At 37.5% G+C, this 20,079-nt stretch overlaps 1 protein-coding gene across 2 annotated transcripts in view; it reads right to left on the bottom strand.

Moving 5' to 3' along the window:
• Nucleotides 1-12,302: 12,302 nt before the first annotated feature.
• The window catches only part of PPP1R1C (protein phosphatase 1 regulatory inhibitor subunit 1C), a 121,906-nt gene continuing 114,129 nt past the window's right edge, over nt 12,303-20,079 (bottom strand). For both annotated transcript variants that reach the window (XM_040227748.1, XM_040227749.1), the window contains exon 5: nt 12,303-12,398. In XM_040227748.1, coding sequence (XP_040083682.1) covers nt 12,310-12,398 — 89 coding nt within the window. In that variant the 3' untranslated portion in view covers nt 12,303-12,309. The remainder of the gene's footprint in view (nt 12,399-20,079) is intronic.

The raw sequence follows: 20,079 nt of genomic DNA, 5'->3' as shown, positions 1-20,079 counted from the left end.
AATTCCAAGAATTTGTGTTTTTTTGTGTTTTTTCCCCCTGCTCAGAACAGACAAATGGCAGGGGTTGGTGTGCGTTCATTCTTAATAGCTTGCTAAAAGTCAGTTCAGTTCAGTTGCTCAGTCGTGTCTGACTCTTTGCGACCCCATGAATCGCAGCATGCCAGGCCTCCCTGTCCATCACCAGCTCCTGGAGTTCTCTCAGACTCACGTGCATCGAGTCAGTGATGCCATCCAGCCACCTCATCCTCGGTTGTCCCTTTCTCCTCCTGCCCCCAATCCCTCCCAGCATCAGAGTCTTTTCCAATGAGTCAACCTTCACATCAGGTGGCCAAAGTACTGGAGTTTCAGCTTTAGCATCGTTCCTTCCAAAGAACACCCAGGACTGGTCAGATTTCCTTGCAGTCCAAGGGACTCTCAAGAGTCTTGTCCAACACCACAGTTCAAAAGCATCAATTCTTCAGCACTCAGCTTTCTTCACAGTCCAACTCTCACATCCATACTGGATTATACAAGAAAAACATTAAAGTCTCCCCATCTGTCTCTTGTCTACCATTGGAGAGATGGGTCTGCTGGTGCAGAGACATATGAATTATAGCTAATCTTACCAACTTCACAAGGAGAAAAGGTCATGTTTCCTGGGTGATTCATACAGGAAGCAATACAAGCTTCAGAGCAACATTGGCCTCAATTCATAATATGTCTTTGGTAGTTGGTAGCTGTCAAGCTTTACATTTCCTAACTTCTCACCACAGAGACTTTGGTAGAATGGTAAAATAACAGTGAAGAACATTTAAAGGACCTAGACTGTACTTGACACATTGCTGGTTCTAAATTAACAGAAGTTAATATTATTTTATTTTTATCCAGGTGTTGTTATTTCTTGTTGAGTTGTATGTGGAAGACCTGAGGCAATAAATATCTCATCCAAAGATGGAATTTGGCCCTTAGTTAAATTTCAGACTTTGTTGATTACAGTTTCCATGATCTTGGCCTCAATTTTCTCATCTATGAAATGGAGATAGTAAGAGTACCCATTTTATAGAATTACTGGAATGATTAAATGAAATGGCTCATTTAAGGTACTGAGAATATCCACTGACATATAGAAAAGGTGAAATAGTATGAACTATAAAAATAAGTGTATCAGGAGATCCACCTCAATCCTTTGAAATTAATTATTGCTTATAGTTGCGTGGTTTTGACTTTAGTAGCAATATCCTAAAAGTCCACATGATGGAGAGGTTGTTCCATGTGAAGAGTAGGCCAGCTGTTTTATAAGAGGTCAGCATTTAGGTCCTCGGCTTTTTAGAAAAGCAAAATCACATATAGATATATGGAAATACAGTTTGACCTATGAAGACAGATAACAATATTGATATATGTCATGCGGATATTCAATTTTAGGGACTTTGTAAAATTTAAATATTGAAAAACATCAGCATAAAGATAAAATATCAATAACCTTTAGACTTTCTGAATGGAGTGTTAAATAAAACACACGATTAGACAATCCAAGTGTACTTAGAAGCAACAATAGCAGTTTCTCAAAAAAAAAAAATAACCCTGCAGGCAAACTTCTCATTAACAATTTTTTTTTTTTTTAAAAAAAAAGCTCTCTTTGGTGGAAACAAAAAAGGGAGGAGAACTTTGATAATGTGGAAATTGTGTGAGAAGAGCAGCTGTGTCCACTAAATGTGGTAAGTCAGATGCCTTCTAGGAGCCAAGTGGGTCAACAATGAAACCATAATCTTCCAATACATGGGAGACGAGAGAGCCGCTAGAAATAGCCATGGTGCAGAAGACACATTCAGAAGGAAATGACTTGGCAGGTGTGGACAGGAACTTATTAAGAGCAAGTTGTGTGGTCAGGGAGGGGAGAGAAAAGGAGCTGGTCTTGCCTCTGCCTTGGCCTCTTTCTCTCTGGCTCCTTTCTCTTTCCACCTCCCACTGCGCCACAGTCCTACACCTTCCTTTGTTTTGTCTAGCTTATTCTGGGTCTCTCCCTCCATTCCCACCTAGCTTTAGCTTAACAGAAAATAATTTGAAAATGATAACTTAAGGACATATTTGTTTTAAAAAAGTTTTAATTCTGTGTGCTTAATTTAATAGCAAATGGGTTAAATCTCTTTTTGCCCTTTAAAAAAAGCTCCATCTGTATTTCAGTGTGTTTACATTATGTACATGTTCATATACAGTTGTACACATATACATATTTTTATGGGCTTCCCAGGCAGCTCAGTGGTAAAGAATCTGCCTGCCAGTGCAGGAGACACGAGTGAGATCCCTGGGCTGGGAAGATTCCCTGGAGAAGGAAATGGCAATCCACTACAGTATTCTTTGCTGGAAAATCCCATGGACAGAGGAGCCTGGCAAGCTACCGTCCATGGGGCTACAAAAAGGCAGACACGACTTAGTGACTAAACAAAAGCAACAATAATGTTTAAAACACCAGACAAATATAACAAATAAGTGACAATCTCAAGTAGGAAATCTATGTCCCATTAGGGCAAAAGAAGAAAGATGAGAGCAACATCTGGTAATGTGATTAGTACGATTAGGGAAACATCCACAGAATTTACGCTGCAGGGGAGATATAATGCTGCTAAGTGCTGCTGCTGCTAAGTCGCTTCAGTCGTGTCCGACTCTGTGCGACCCCATAGACGGAAGCCCTGTCCCTGGGATTCTCCAGGTAAAAACGCTGGAGTGGGTTGCCACTTCCTTAGTCTCTTGTAAATAAAGGAGAGAAGATATTCTCCTATCATTCTTGAAGAGATCTTTAAGCATCTGCAAGTAATTTTTGCAAAGTTCTTATTGTTCCACTGCTTTGATTCATAGTTACACCGTTGCAGAGGAAAGACAGATTAATAGGAAATAAGCATACATGTACATTTAATATAAATTTTGCATGTCGCAGGAATCTTTATAAGGAAATGAAGATCCAAAGAAACAGATCAGAGTGTTTTTGCTAGGACTGATGAAGAATGGACAGCTGTGGAAAAATATGACAGGTTAAGAAGTGTGAGGTGAATAGAGGAAACGGGGAAGCCTGTGTGTTTGGATTCTTCTGAGAGTCACTTTGTCTTCTCGGACAAGGATCCTCCTCCCCAGGTACAAGGAGGACACCATTCATGTGAGGGTTTTAGGTCTGTTTCAGGGGAGAGGGACAGCAAGAAGGTCAGAGTGAGCCTCCTGTGTCCATTTTCTCAAAATCCTCCAACTTAAAGTGTTCAGCATGCCCAGGTGCCATATTTGGGAGTAGTGTGTCCTGAATCTCATCACTACTTTTGAGAAAAATGGATTTTTAAATTCCAATGAAACTCCTTCCTCAATTAGTTTGAGGGGAGTAGCAGTTAGAATGCTCTATTCGGTTCCTGCTTAAGCAGCATGTTGCTTTTTAATACTATAATATCTATAGTATATTCTCTATAATTACTCATTTAGGTCTGAGGTAATTATTATTTACATTATTTTCACTTTTTCTGCAATATATAATCTGGGAGATGGTATGTAAAAAATTATCATTCCTCAAATCCTGGAAGAGAGATGGGAAAAGATAATTTGATAATAAAAAATAACAACTTGTGCAATTTACTTTTATTTTACAAGTTATTAGAAATTAAGAAACAGGAACAACTTTAAAAGATTGATGTCTTTTTTCCTCTAAGAATAGATGGTACTTAGGATTGTCAAACTTGGCAAATCCTTTTTTTGTAAGATATTAAAGGCTATTTTTTAATGGACACTTGGTGTGCCACACTCCATAGGATCTCAAAGAGTCGGACACAACAACTACAAACGTAGAAAGGGTTTTCCTGATGGCTCAGTCGGTAAAGATCTGCCTGCAGTGCAGGAGACACAGGTTCAATTCCTGGGTTCGGAAGATCCCCTGGAGAAGGAAATAGCAACCCCCTCCAGTATTCTTGCTTGAAGAATTCCATGGACAAAGGAGCCTGGTGAGCTACAGTCCAAAGGGTTTCAAAGAGCCCAACCTGACTGAGGGCCTAAGCGCACATGCAAACACAGAAAGGATTCTAAGTGTGCCAAACACTTCAAAAAGAGCTTCAGATTTTCTTTTTTATTGGCCATAGGTCATTTTATTTTGAAGTCAATGTCAAAGCATCAAAGTAAAACTCAGGTTCTTCTTCCCACCCCAGTCTCAGCAAAATTATCCCCATGTGCTTTGTGTATGAAATGTAGAAAACTTACTTCTAAGTCAATCTATAATGCACTATAAGAAAACATAAAAACCTATGGTTTCTAAGGAGGATAGGCTTTTTCATCCTAAAAACTATTACAACTTCTCAAACAGATCGTAAGATAGTGGAAGAGTTTGTTGGACCATCGGTTCATTTAGGGCCACTTTCTTTGGACTCTAGTTTCCCGTTCTATAAAATGAATCCTACCTATCAGGTATGTTTAATGTGATTATTAACTAAAAAGAGGTGAGGCCTCTTTATTAATTGTAAAGAACTGAGCATATAGTTGCTAGCAGGATGGCAACAATAGGAGCCTTCTCATTTTTATAACTCTGACATTTAAATCAATAGTTTGTATGTAGTAGACTATCAACACATGTGTGTGTGTGTGTGTGTATATATATATTTGTGGAAATAAATTTAATCAAAACCAATAGCATTTGAAAAAGAAGCAAAGGAATAAATAAATATAATGGAATTTGAAAAACAAGAAAGAAAATTAAAAGCTGCCTTATTGTAACAGAAAATTTATTGCGACCCCATGGACTATATAGTCCATGGAATTCTCCAGGTCAAAATACTGGAGTGGGTAGCCTTTTCCTTCTCCAGGGGATCTTCCCAACCCAAGTGCTCAAACACAGGTCTCCCACATTGCAGGTGGATTCTTTACTAGCTGAGATACAAGGGAAGCCCAAGAATACTGGAGTGGGTAGCCTATCTCTTCTCCAGCGGATCTTCCAGACCCAAGAAGCAAACGGGGGTCTCCTGCATTTCAGGCAGACTCTTTACCAACTGAGCTATCAGGGAAGCCCCTATTCCAGAAATAGAAAAACTAAAAATGAATCACTTAAAATTTACTTAAATTCAAGATGTCACTTTTGGCTACAGAGAGAAATAAATTGAAATGAAAAAGAACTCGGCAAATAGTGTGGCATCAGTGACTAGCCAAAAAATATATGTATATGAAGGAACAATTTATGAAAAATATGTCAATGTTTATGTATAAAATATCAAAAGTACTTCAGAGAGCAATCCTGGAGAAAGAAAATAACACATGATGATGGGGTTGGAGGTAACGGTGGTGATGGGTATTTGTTTTGCGTTGGTATTTTTCCAAGCACAAGTAGGAACACAACACTAAGTCAGCTTCTGTTTATTATCAACCCATTTTGCACCTGGAGGACAAAAAGAAAATAACTATTACTTCAGAATACAAGGGGAATATTCCAGAGAATTTAATACCATGTCATGTAAATCTCTGTAAGGGGAAAATCTGCTATGCATCCCTTAAAGGCAAGAAACTTGTATGCTTAGATAAATGATCCAATTGGTGGTTTGTGGGAGGAAATTTTTCCTGGAAAGATTTCCTTTTAAATTTTAAAAGATAATTTATCATCAGTTTTTAGACCATTTTCCAAGAAGTCAAAAGAGAAAACAGTTGGCTACAATGCTAATGCTGTTGCACGCATGCATACTATACATACATGTAGTATATGTGTGTTTCTAACTTAAGCAATTTTGTTCTGGTGGCTGTCAGACAAGCATTCAAAGATACCCCTTTTCGCTTCTGATCCCATCTTCTGTTAGTGCTGCTACTTTCCATCTGTTCCCATCTCTTCTGTCCTTTGCTGCTTGTCTGCAGTTCCTGAAAGAGCCAGAGTGGGAAACAAAGGTCTTAGGGTTGGAAGGCGCCTCACATGATCATCTGGTTACCCCTCCCCTACATCATTCTCACATTTCACTGATTAGGAAACTGGGTCCCAGAGAAATTCAAGAACTTTTCCAATGTCACACAGTTAAAACAAAGAAAAAATGCCACCCTCTGCTACATCAGCTCCTTCTATTTCCTTCCAGAACTTATCACTGTCTGAAATGACCTAATTCACTAATTAATTTACATACATATTGACAGTCTTCAAATACTAGAATATACATCCAAGAATTTAAGGACCTGAACTATTCTTGTGTCCTCAGCACTTAATGTCCATTACATCATAGGCATTCATTGAATAATAAACCAGAATATTGGTTTCTTGTTTCCAGTGTATAATTTTATAAACCCTACCAAATTATCCTATGAAAAATGGTATAGGATAACTAAGGATATCAGACCTGTTCTAGCTACAGGTCTGTCATAAACATGAGCCCAATTTATGCATTTTAAGCAGCAAAAATTTCTGTTGAGTATTAATGTTTTCAACTCTTTGACATGTATAAGTAGCTTATGCTTATTTTACATGCTCCAAGGAAGAAGAAAGTCCATGAATTGTGTTCATTTGGTAAACAGATACTGCTGGCCACTCAATGGATACTCATACTCACTTCATACCCTATAAAGAGAATTTTAATTTAATTGGAAAGCGGCAAGGTACCTAGAGTCTTTTCCTTTTTCTTCCCACTGTTCTTTCTGCTTGAGACAGACCAGAGACTTGAAACAGCCTCTCTCTTAGGGCCACAAAGTTACAATTTTGAGATGTTCAGTTCAGTTCAGTTGCTCAGTCATGCCCAACTCTTTGCAACCCCATGGAGTACAGCACCCCAGGCTTCCCTGTCCATCACTAACTCCTGGAGCTTGCTCAAACTCATTCCAAGGAGTCAGTGATGCCATCCAACCATCTCATCCTCTGTCATCCTCTTCTCCTGCCTTCATTCTATCCCAGCATCAGGGTCTTTCCAAAGAAGTCAGTTCTTCGCATCAGGTGGCCGAAGTATTGGATTTTCAGCTTCAGGATCAGTCCTTCCAATGAATATTCAGGACTGATTTCCTTTAGGATTGACTGATTGAATCTCCTTGCAGTCCAAGGGACTCTCAAGTCTTCTCCAACACCACAGTTCAAAAGCATCAATTCTTTGAGATCTTAAAGACAATGAAAAGTACCCAGATGCCCATTGGTGTCTGGAGCCACAATCCCAGCTCTGAACAGTTTCCTGCATGATATAAATAAACCTCTATCCATTGTTTGCTGGGTTTCTATTATTTGTTGTTAAATGCTGTTCTAAAACTAATGAAGAATCATTTGCTGAACATACTCTAGAATTCTGTTATTTTTTAGGATTCTAACATGATAATGCCATAATCTCCTTGGGCTCACTGTGCTCATTCCCTCAAATTATACTCATTTTCACAAAGAGTTAGAGGAATGGAAAAAAATTGGTAAGTCATATGTGTAGATTGAGAAGAAAAGTGAAAATAAATCCAATACCATTTTAGTCTTCTTTCTCCAATTGTTTTCTTCAAGTTACCAGGCTTCGTTGAGTTCCTTCCTTCACCTCCTTTTCTCTCTAATCTACTCTCATGTTCATCTTCTCTCTACAGACCAAGTCTCCATTATCTGCATAAATTAAGTATGAAGTGCAGTGAGAGAAGTGGCCTGCACCAAGATCTGTATCCACAGAACAAGGGAGCCTCACGCTAAACATCTAGGACAGTTCTATGGTTGAATGGTAGACTCTTAACAAAATGCAATCAGGCACCTGTGCATCCATGTAGATTATTTCACTTAACTCATACAACCTTGTAAAATAGAAGTTTTTACCTCCATTGCTATGTGAATTCTATGGGATGTTTGCAATGTTTATCACCATAATTATTTACAATTTGCAAAACCAAAGATGCTCGCCATCATTTTCCAAAAGCTCTTCTTACTCTGAAACTTAGTTCTTCAGAATGTTATGAAGACTAATAATTTAATTTCTTAAACAGATTTCACATTTCAGTAACATAGCCATTTTTAATGCAGGAGACATTAGAGATGTGGGTTCAATCCCTGGGTCAGGAAGATCCTGATCCCTGGATCAGGAAGATCCCCTGGAGGAGGACATGGTAACCCACTCCAGTATTCTTCCCTGGGAAATCCCATGGACAGAGGAGCCTGGCAGGCTACAGTCCATGGGGTTGCAAAGAGTCGGACACGACTGAAGTGACTTAGCACAAATGCAGACATGCATACCTACCAGCTTTGAAGCCTGGTTTTTAGAATCAAGGACTTAGAAAACTAAGGATATTTCTTTCCCCTCCTCCTTCAGAAAAGTCAAATACTCAAAATTCCATGTAACCATAAACACTTCAGTGTAGTTAGACATGCTTTTCCATTATCAGTTTGCACTTTACATTGTTTGCTTTTAGATATGGGTAAGTAAACAGAATTTATAAAGCAATGCAATGTAAGTGGTTTATTTATGAATTCATAAATCCATATTTCTACTAAAAAAACTCTGCGATACTTGCATTTAAGCTATTTGCTACGACAATACCCCATACCAGTGTTTCTAAAACTTCACTCAGTTGTATATCACTTTCGTGATTTTGAGGTACCACTTCTACTATGATTATTTAACACCTTTTAAAAATATTGATTTAAAATATACTCACACTTTAAGCTTGTCTCATCCTAAGAAACAACAGCTTAAGGATTTGTGATTAAGTATCCTTTCTAATATATAATAGTATCTATAAATATAAAAATAACTTGTCCATAGCTAACCTAAAATCTTCCATTTCCACAATATAGACAGCACTGGTATAATTGAAATACAATTTAAAATGTATTGTTTTTAATGAAAATTTAAAAGAATGGTGAAACTTTTTTAAGAACAGAAAATTGTCTGAGAATTTTGTTTTTTATAAAGATGCTTACTCTGCACAACTCTGGGAAGAAAAAGGGGTTACAAAATTATTGTTTAATAGAAATAAATCTTGCCTAGAATTCTGCTCTACCCCTCTATATTCTCTGTTTCAGTTCCTCATTTTTCAGTTCAGTTCCGTTCAGTTCAGTTCAGTCACTCAGTCGTGTCCGACTCTTTGAGACCCCATGAATCGCAGCACACCAGGCCTCCTTGTCCATCACCATCTCCCAGAGTTCATTCAAACTCACATCCATCAAGTCAGTGATTCCATCCAGCCATTTCATCCTCTGTCATCCCCTTCTCCTCCTGCCCCCAATCCCTCCCAGCATCAGAGTCTTTTCCAATGAGTCAACTCTTCGCATAAGGTAGCCAAAGTCCTGGAGTTTCAGCTTCAGCATCATTCCTTCCAAAGAACACCCAGGGCTGATCTCCTTTAGAATGGACTGGTTGGATCTCCTTGCAGTCCAAGGGACTCTCAAGAGTCTTCTCCAACACCACAGTTCAAAAGCATCATGTTTAGAGGGATTTAAAAAATGCTCAGCTAATCCATCTGACTTAATCTTTCCCAGATTCAGAGTATGCAATGGAAGAGTATCAGAGAACAAGTGGCCAGCATGATAAGAGGACTGGGAGGAACTGATAAAGTATTATCTCAGAAAAGAGACCACTTAGGAGATGACACCAGAGTGTTCTTCGGTATCTGAACAGATTTGATATAGGAAAGGAGTTAAAGTACAGGAGAAAGAGAGAGATTAACAAACAAAAAATAAAGTTTCTTGGCTGGGTTGGGATTCAGCTGGAGCTATTCAAGAGTAAGAGAAGCAATCACTTGTCTGTACTGTTGTAGAGGATGTACTAGAGAAGATTTGGATGGACAGTCTCAGGCCCTTTCTCATTCTAGCAGTACTAATAGACACCAGTTATTAAATACTCATTATGCTGGGCTAAACTTTTTATAGGTCTGTCTCTTTTAATTTTCACAATTACCCAATAAGGGTAGGTAAGTAGGATTGTACTCATTTTACAAATGGAGATACTGAGTCTAAAACTTGGTAGAGGTTGAATTTGAACCTAAGTCAGTAGACTCAAAGCCCACCTACTAACCATTACATTACATTATAAATGTTGTCTGGGAAAGAAAAAGTTTTTATTTTGTTTTGCTGTGTTTTGTTTTGGTCAGAAAATCTTTCAGCCAAACTGAAGCCAAGTTGTCACTGTGAAAAAATTTTGCTGTAACCTGTAATTGTTTGAAAAGGACCCTGAAAAGCCATTATCACAGCTAGTTTCTTTGAAATTTCTGAGAAAGTCAACACTTTTCCAAAGGAACACTTAGGCTTTTAATTGTGATCTCCTTGTTTTGTGGGTAGAGAATAAAATAGAAGAAACCAATAGTCCTGAAGGAAAATAATTCTTTTAATTTTGATGTCTTTTTATTTTTAAAAATGGAAAACAGAAGAATCCAGAAGCCATACTGTTTATTTCCCCATGATGTTACAAAATCAGCAATAGCTTTGCTTTCTTTTGTTTGTCTGAATCCTTTTGAAAAAACATTTATAAAAATGTCTGTTCATAAGAAGGGAAGGGCATTTTTATTTTTTAGCACCTCAGGGTACCTCAAATAATCTCAAGGGGTATTGGGATGTTTACCAATCACAAATAATTCAAAATCACCTAAATATTTGCCTTAATCAGCTTTTAGAAAATCAAATAAACAGTCACAGCAGGTGGTCTAGAAACTCCAGAAATTTGGGGTGAAACTGGCTTCACAAAAACAAACAAGCCAGGGGAAGGAGGGAGAAGAGAAAGTAAGGAAGGATGAGAGGCAGGAAAGAAGTAAAGAAGAAAGGAAAAAAGAAGGAAACTTGGAATAAGTATTCATACATACTTGAGATACTACTTGTCAATGAGTTTTACATTTATTTTCTTGGGGAAAATATCCTAAGGAAAATGATTGTTGTCTCTATTGCACTGGCTTATAGATTCACCCATTTCTTTTAATCTGTACATTATAAAACCCACAGTCAAAATTAAAAACTCTAGTTTTACTCCTTTGCACGTTGATACTAAGATCCTACAGTAGATTTCACATTTGATTTTTTTCTTCCTATCTTAATTTAACTCTTTACTGACTTTTGAGAAATCTTTTCAACTTAATTTTTTTAATCAATGAAACATTTGAACTTCACTAATATTATTAATGTGGGAACCAAATTAGGCATTCCTTTACCTCCATTGGGCTTCCCAGGTGGCTCAAATGGTAAAGAACTTACCTGTCAATGCCACTGAAACTTAGGAGATGGGGATTCAATCCCTGGGTTGGGAAGATCCCCAGGAGGAGGGCATGGCAATTCACTCTAGTATTCTTGCCTGGAGAATTCCATGGACAGAGGACCCTGGAGGGCTACACATTAAATTATGTGGTACAGATACTTTACATTATAATGCAATAAATAATATTGTTCAGGATGTCAGGACTTTGAATTATCAAAAGTGATATTCAGTAAATACATCCTATCTTGGAAAATCTTGCTTTGCACTGATGTTTCTCTGCCAGTTCTGTAGTGGAGAAATAATCTTTCCTCTATTTTCATAATACCTGGTAAAGTACCTTCTTAGAAATAAACTCACAAAAAATAGCTGTTGAATTAATAAAAGCATGAATAAATGAAATTTCTTATGATAATAGATTTATAAAATCTAATTATTCATTAAAATGCAATAGGAAACACCTCATATTTCAAGTAATAGCCAAAAATAAGCAACAGGGAAGATTTGGCATGTTTTATTTTAGAGTTTTAATTCTTCTTTCTGAATAACTAGTGGAAATGATAAAAAGAAAAAAACATACATTTCTCACAGCTTAGAAAATGGAGAGACTTCTGTGGTCCTTTAACCATTAATGTGTTGTTGGAGAGAAAAAGATGTTTAATATCTAAAGATGAATACCTTTTGATATTCTGAATCAAAAAATCTGGCATTTCTTAGTCATTTTGAAATAAATACCATGTACCATTAAGTATACAAAAACATGATAAATGCAGAGCTTAACTTAAAAGTTTAATTAAATTCCTCTGTAAGTTAAACCCAGACACGAACTCATGTCTAAAGATATTTAATATTTATTTTTTTCCTTTAAAGTGATGCTATTTACATTTGACCTTAGAAGGCAAATTGTATCAGTAGGACATCAGGGATTAAGCTGGGCAGTATTAAAGTTAGAACACTCACATGTTTGCAGATTTTCTATGTTATTAAAAAGAAAAATCACTGTAAAATAAATACTTATACTTTAATTGTAAGTATCTTAATATGAAACAATCTGTAGGTAGTTCTAAAGTTCCATCAAGGGGCACTTCCCAGGAGGTGTATTACTATTGTATGAGTATGGAGAGCAGAGGTGGAAGTCAAGCAGTGGCATTCCATGGGATATTCAGAAAGGTTAATAGTTCAGTTATTCCCAAGAAGCCTTCTTGTTGCAGACCCGTAATTAATGGTCCCACTGCTGCACTCTCTCGTTCACGCCTTCTTCCTCTTCAGGGAATGCTGATTCATTCTGGCCTTTCATATGCTTAACCCCTGAAATTATAAAAATTATGCTCAATTTATTTCTGGCAGATTGACTGCTTTGCTCCAAGAGATAAAGAAAATGATTGGAACATTTTCATTGGTGTATATGTGTTTTCTCCAAGAATCTAAACATTCAATCCTATATAAACCTTTTAATTAATTCACCGAGGGATAAAAACACACCCAGCCCAATTTCCATTAGAGACAGGCATCTTTTATAGTAATTAAACCTTCTTCATTAAGAATTGCATCACTGCCTATTAAAAACCTGTTAACTAAAAATCTGCTCACAGGCTCTTATTGCAATCTTGACGTATCACTTAGTTCAAATATTTCTTTTGGCATCCATGAACTCTGTTACAATGAGAACCATTAGAACCTCAGGAACAAAGAGGTCTGTGTGCACCATTTCTGTAACTTGCAAACAAAAAAAGAATCAGAATATTGTTAGTCTTCTTTAGGAATAAAAACAAATGGGTATGATTCTGAAAGTTCTGTATTAAAAATTCTTCAGTCACTTCCCCCACAACCTACACAGAGGAAAACCTTTGTCACATCTTTGCCTGCTATGTAAGCTTATATGATCTGGCTTCTCCCTACCTATCTGGCCTCATTTCCACCAGCCTTTCCTGCATCCCCCTCTAACAGTAATTTATCCCCTAACAATACTAACCTGCTCTTAAACATTATAGATCACTCTATGTGTGTTAATTGCTCAGTTGTCTGATTCTTTGCAACCCCATGGACTGCTGGGCTCCTCTGTCCATGGAATTCTCCAGGCAAGAATACTGGAGTGTTCTAGCCATACTAGCCATTCTCTTCTCTAGGGGAGCTTATCAACCCAGGGATCAAATCTGGGTCTCCTGCATTGCAGGCAAATTTTTTTTACCATCTCAGCCACCAGACTGCCCACAGGTCACTCTAGGCTCCCTCAAACCTCCATCTTTTTCTCATTCTGTTCTCCCTGCCAAATAGCTTCTTCCTACTACCCACCTGATAACCTCTCACTCATCCTGATCTCAGCTGGCCTCCTCTGTGAAGGCTCCCCAAGTTCTCCAAGTGGACCTCCTTGGTCTTTCAAATATTTCCCTCTGCTCTGGGATCACTTTCTTTTGTATCCATTACTTTATAGAACTATATTTGTTTACATGTCTTTCTCACTAGAACAAACTTGCTGATGTCAGGACTATGGAGTTTCGCTTTGGAGTCCCAGGCACACAGCCTGGCAAACAGGAGGTGTTCATTAATACTGATTGTATAAATGATTGATGGAATTAATGATGTAACACTTAAATATATGTCTTTGGAAGTTCCATACTAATGTATGTTCAGATTTTTTTCAAAATTAATTCAAATTTGGGGTATAAATCAGAAGGAAATTACTACAACCATACTTTACAAAATTATCTTTCATTTCACTTGGGGCTATTCCGCTAAAACATCATGCTAGCTGACACTCTGCCTTATAGTGGTGCTTAACATTGAAAAGTTTATAGATATTATATTTTTCAGAAAATTGGTTTATGAGATTTTTCTAAATATTACTGGAAAACGTTATAGTTAGAATTAATGAATGAAAGGAAGCCACTCCTCTTGTATACTGTGAAATGAAGAAACTAAAAAAAAAAAAAGAGAGAGAGAGTGGATTTGCCTATACTGTAGTCAGCAAGCCTCAGAGAACCATTTGACAAGGAATGACATCCCTGGGCTTGGGGGATTATCTTGAAAATATATTTGATTGGTTGCAATAATATTTAAATACTTTAATTTCATCTGCAAGCACAGATCACTCACAGTCACCATAGAGAGAACTTTGTTGTTAACAAATGGAACTTATTTCATCTTGGTATAGATTACATAGGAGAAAAAGAGATCTAAATCCTAAGGAGAAGGAAAGGGAGTTTAACAAGCATTCAGTGAGTCACTCTGCTAGAGTCTTACATACCTGAGTTACTAAACCTCATAACAACTACACAAGAAAAATACCTGGATGGTGAAATTTAGATTCCAAGAAGATAAATGATTTGTTCAAGGTTACAAGGATAGTAACCTCAGTGACATCAACAATCACAGTTATGCTGATGATACCACTCTAATGGCAGAAAGAGAAGAGAAACTAAAGAGCCTCTTGATGAGGGTGAAGGAAGAGAGAGAAAGAGCTGGTTTAAGATTAAATATTAAAAAAAAATTAAGATCATGGCATCCGGCCCTACTACTGCATGGCAAATAGAACGGGAAAAGGTGGAAGCAATGACAGCTTTCCTCTTCTTGGGCTACAAAATCACTGTGGAGGGTGACTACAGCCATGAAATCAGAAAACGATTGCTTCTTGGCAGGAAAGTGATTACAAACTTAGACAGTGTGTTGAAAAGCAGAGACATTACTTTGCTGTCAAAGGTCTATATAGTCAAGGCTGTGGTCTTTCCAGTGGTCACATACAGTTGTGAGAGCTGGACCGTATAGAAGGCAGAACATCAAAGAACTGATGCCTTCAAACTGTGGTGCTGGAAAAGACTTCTGAAAGTCCCTTGGACAGCAAGGAGATCAAATCAGTCAATCTTAAGGGAGATCAACCCTGAATACTCACTGGAAGAACTGATGCTGAAGCTGAAGCTCCAGTATTTTGGTCATCTGGTGCAAATAGCTGACTCATTGGGAAAGTCCCTGATGCTGGGAAAGATCAAAGGCATAAGGAAAAGAAGGTGTCAGAGGATGAGATGGCTGGACGGCGCTATTGATGAAATGAACATGAGCTTAGTCTAACTCTGGGAGATGGTGAGGGACAGGGAGGCCTGGCATGCTGCAGTCCATGGGGTTGCCAAGAGTTGGACACGACTGGGTGACTGAAAAACAACAACGACGACGATAGTGTGGTTCCAAGAGAAGTTCTGACACATCAAATCCCTCAGTATAGACTGACAGAATGAATGAATGAGTAATTGAAGTATAAAGTTCCATTGTCAAGAGACACCCAACTCACTTTCACCTTTAACTTTTTGGGTGCTAACCTAAATTAATCTATCAATCCCTAGGATTTATTGTAGGATTACCTACTAATCTGGTTCAAACCATCTTGTCATTCCCTCTGAAATATTAAAGCACAGTAATCATTCAGCTGCCTTCCACTCTTTCCTGAGCTAAAATTGTTTGCATCTCTCTGGGTTCCCAAAGGTTTTACTGTCTCCAGAGTTCATCCCTTTTATCCTTGAGGTAATTACAGAGTAATGAAGTTGTGTTCAAACAGTTTTCTTTAAATTAAGGTTAATTCAATGCCAACATTGATTTGTCTGTATGAGGGGGTCAAACACTTTTAAAAATGGTAACTAGAATTTCCAATTTATTAAACCATTAATCAACTATTCCCCATATTTTGACTATCGGTCTATTTACTTATTTATTTTGTAATAATAATGGCCACAAAGTTATATAAGAAAGCCTTCTTTAAAGTAAAATGACTCCAGCAAACCTTGAAATGTGCCTTCTCAGTCTTAGTCGAGTATGGCATTAACCATTTCCAGGTGAAAGAGGTTGATGAGGCAGAAGTTGGTGACAACACAGAGCTGTTCTACAGAACCACAGATTCTTTGGTTCCCAAAGCATTTATCACTAATATCATCTTTCCATTGAGTAACAGATGTTAGTTAATTTGTGTTTTGACTCTTTTTCCTTGCCAGCATTGTTCGGTTGGTTTTAGATGCAATAAATGCTGAGATTAAAGTGTGAAGTCTGTGAGGACTGTCTAAAATGTTTCTCCCCATGCTCCTCCTCCTGTCTCCAAACACACATATGCTTTATACTTAAATTTTCTTTGAACCTGCATTCAATATTTGAGTAATGCTGGAGGTGAAGGAAAGCAACTTGGTCTGGAGGTGTTGAGGAAATTCTCAAAGCTTCCTCTTCTGCCAGATGCTAATGAGCACCTCACCTGCACAGGTGCTGATTCCCAACAGGTGGCAAAGGGCCTCCTGAAGCAAGAAAGACACAGCCAGGGTTCACGTGGGTGGAAAGCAGAGGGATTCCCAAATGCACAGAGGCGCTTTTCTCCAGCAAGAATGAACACGCAAGAGAAGAAACCATAGACAAGACAAGGATGCAATATGAATACATGAAGGAATGGAGAAAATAGTTTGAGGAAAAGAAAGCAGATGGAGTAAAAGAAGAAAAAGAAAGGAAACGTTGCCCCCACCAGAACATTACACTCATGCCCTTCTCCATTCTGTAGATCAGGAGGTTAGATGTGAGTTGGGGGAAGTTGTAAAGTGACTGAGTGAAGAATTACAAAGAATTCATCCATAAAAGGAGGCTTACATTTGGCAAACCACAGGCCAATATGTTTATCAATTAATTCAGAGGAAACAATGGGCAGGTAGATGACATGAAACTCGGAAGAAAAGATGACATGATGAATGACAAAATTAGTATTCCAAAGAGCTGGAAAGATGGCCTAAGCAGTTAAGGTAGAGGTCAAAGGGAGCTTTTTCTGTAGGAAGGTTATTTTGGTACTAAAAGAGAATGAGGACAACCCAGATTGATTATGGTTAGGGGTTCAAGTGACTGCAATTTCATGGCGACCCAGCAGAGTCACTTGTATGTAGGAACTGAGCTCTTCTAACAGGAGAGGCAGCAGGAAAGGAGACTTCTCTCAAACTGTGCACTGGGCAGACCTTTTCTGGATTATGCTGCCCAGTTCTGGACTTGGCATCTCAAGAGTTCCACTGAAGGAAATAACTGGGATTGAAAGCAGTTGTATGAAATCTCTTCAAGAAGAACTGGATATGAAATTGGACTGTTAAGCATAAAGAAAATTAAGAGGACAAAAGAGGTTGCTGTCGATTTCCTCAAAGCCTGGAAAAAGAAATAAAATCTATCTAAGTAGCTACTGAGAGCTGACATTCATGTGGTAAAGGCAAATTACAGATGGTCCTTGATTTACAAAAGGGTAAACCACTGAAAATATCATAAGTGGAAAATGCATTTAATACACCCTATTGAACATCACAGCTTAGCCTAGACTACTTTAAATGTGCTCAGAACACATACATTAGCCTACAGTTGAGCAAAATCACCTAACACAAACAAAGCCTACTTTATTATAAAATGTGGCACATCTCGTGCAATTTATTGAATACCATACTAAAGTGTAAGACAGAATGGCAGTATGAGTACAGGATGGTTGTAAGTGTATTGGTTGTTTTCATTCACCACGGTATGGGTGACTGGAGCTCTGCTCTCTGCCTTGCCCAGCATCGTTAGTCCAGAAAAAGATTAAAATTCAAAATTTGAAATACAGTTTCTTCTGAATGTATATTGCTTTTGAACTATTGTAAGTTGAACCATCATTAAGTTGGGTACATCTGTATGGTTTACTATAAAGAGGAAAATGTCTCAGTTCTTCATGTTTGCCCAGCAGTAAGCGTGTGAATGAGCTCCCCATCACTGTGTGTGTTCAAGTCAAAGCGAAATTTCCATTCCAGAGGAGAGTTAAGGAATCCTGCACTGAGTAGCAGGACAGACTAAAAAACTCAAGGACCCTGATATGCTATTCATATACAAAGCAGGTCTTTTCTACTGAAGAATCTGCTCTGCTGTGAGTACTATAACTTACAAGAAAGTAATTCTAACTTTAAATGACATAAATGGCCCAAATCCACATTTTAAAACTAACTCACATTGGGAGTAGCAAATGTAAATGAATTCATTTTTTTTCAACCACATATTTTAGTTACTTGAACTCATTCTAAAGTCCTCTAGGGAATTTGTGGGTGTATTTTGAGAGCCTCTGACCCTCTTGGAATTCTATTTATACTTATATCTGTACCTCTTCAGGGAAGAAGGTCTGTAGTTTTCCACAGAATCTCAGAGAGGTCTCTGACTCACAAATAGTTGTGAATATGAGTTCAAGTCTAATCTCTTCACTTGAAAGATGAAAGGACAATTTCAGTTGGCAAAGGGACTCGTTTAAATTCACATAGCAATCACGAGCTGGGCTAGGACACAAATCTGGGCCCCTAATTTCTACTGGGGGCTTTTCATGTGGACCACTAGGGCTCAATATTCCACTGTCATTGATCTTTTCCAAATAAAACCTGAAGGAAAATGTAGTAACTTAAGATCATGTGGCCCTTTTCATCATTAAATTCTTTCAACTCATAACAGATACAAATCTAACTTCTCCATCTTTTTTTCATCATTGCTGTTAATGTTTTTAATAGAATTTGTAATCAGGAAGATGTAGAATTTAAATTTAACTTGGCAAAATTCTCAGAATAGAACCAAGTTACAAATAATGTTTGGGTTATCAGAAAAGAAGCAATATGAGTTCAATATAATAATGTTCCTTCTGTGTGTTGAACAGGGGAGAGACACAACTGCGAATCAGATGGGAATGTAGGTCAAAGGTGATGGTGTGCATATAAAAGAAATTAATTCAATGAAAGCATGTTGCAGAAATAAAGCATTTGGAGAGTTCTGATGTGGGGAAAAAGGGGTCCAACTCGGAGATAATAATTTGGACAGCCATTGATGGAGCAATATGCTGGTTAGATTAAGCAAAATAGCAAGTCTAATTTTTTTATGAGAAAACTATTTGAAAAATACATTTAATAATCATTAGTTTTCTGAAGGCTTACTATACACAAAAGAGTGAGTTCAATGGCTCTAAAAGGATGATTGCTTGTATATCAATCCTTCAAATTTTATCAAAATTATTATGTTAATTTACTCAAGGGATATAATTTAACCATAGTATCAGGGTACATCAGGGCTAAGAAGTAAAAGCCCACCATTTGTCAGACTGAAAATGTGCTTTGCATTTCCCAAAATGCTTTCACATGTATTTTGTCTAATCTTCTTGACATTCATTTATAATAAATATAAATCATTTATATTATGTAAATGCATTCATATATAATAAATGAAATATAATATAGCTATAATAATAGCTATCTATTAATTTAATGCTTAGGGTCACAGAGATCAAATGACCTATACATTTCATTCCAAAGGTAAACACCAAATATGTCCTGAAAAGTGAAAGTGAAGTCGTTCAGTCATGTCCGACTCTTTGCGACCCCATGGACTGTAGCCTACCAAGCTCCTCCGTCCATGGGATTTTCCAGGCGAAAGTACTGGAGTGGGTTGCCATTTCCTTTTCCAAAGTATCTTCCCGACCCAGGGATCAAACCCAAGGATCTCCTGCATTGTAAGCAAGATGCTTAACCATCTGAGCCACCAGGGAAGTCTAAATATGTCCTGAACTCACCCTAAATCTATCCCTTTCTATTTTATTTAAAGTAATTTCATATACACAGCACAGTTATTCTCTGCTCCCATACTATGATTGTTCAGTTAATGTAAATTGCAAATCCACACATAATCATTTCACTTAACTACACATTACTTAGAGAAACATTTCCCTGCAGAAGAATAAATGTGTAATATGCTAATTTCTTAATCATACATAGGAATAGAGGCAGCATGTTTGTCTGATACTCATAAATATTCAGAAGTATTACATATTTATGTATATTTTCCTTATCATATATTTTACCAAAGCTGTTGCCCAAGAGTAAAACCTGGGTGAAAGATTTAGCAGTAAATACTGAGGAGAAGATAGGAGATAGGTACACTTACTTGCTATCATTAGAAGTATGAATTCAAAGAGTATCTTTGAAGAGTAATCTAGTCTCAT

The sequence above is a fragment of the Oryx dammah genome, unplaced genomic scaffold (genome assembly GCF_014754425.2).
Source record: "Oryx dammah isolate SB20612 unplaced genomic scaffold, SCBI_Odam_1.1 HiC_scaffold_27, whole genome shotgun sequence".
Taxonomy (NCBI): Eukaryota; Metazoa; Chordata; class Mammalia; order Artiodactyla; family Bovidae; genus Oryx; species Oryx dammah.
The sequence above is the reverse complement of the archived record's forward strand: the minus strand, read 5'-3'. Positions and strand labels throughout refer to the sequence as shown.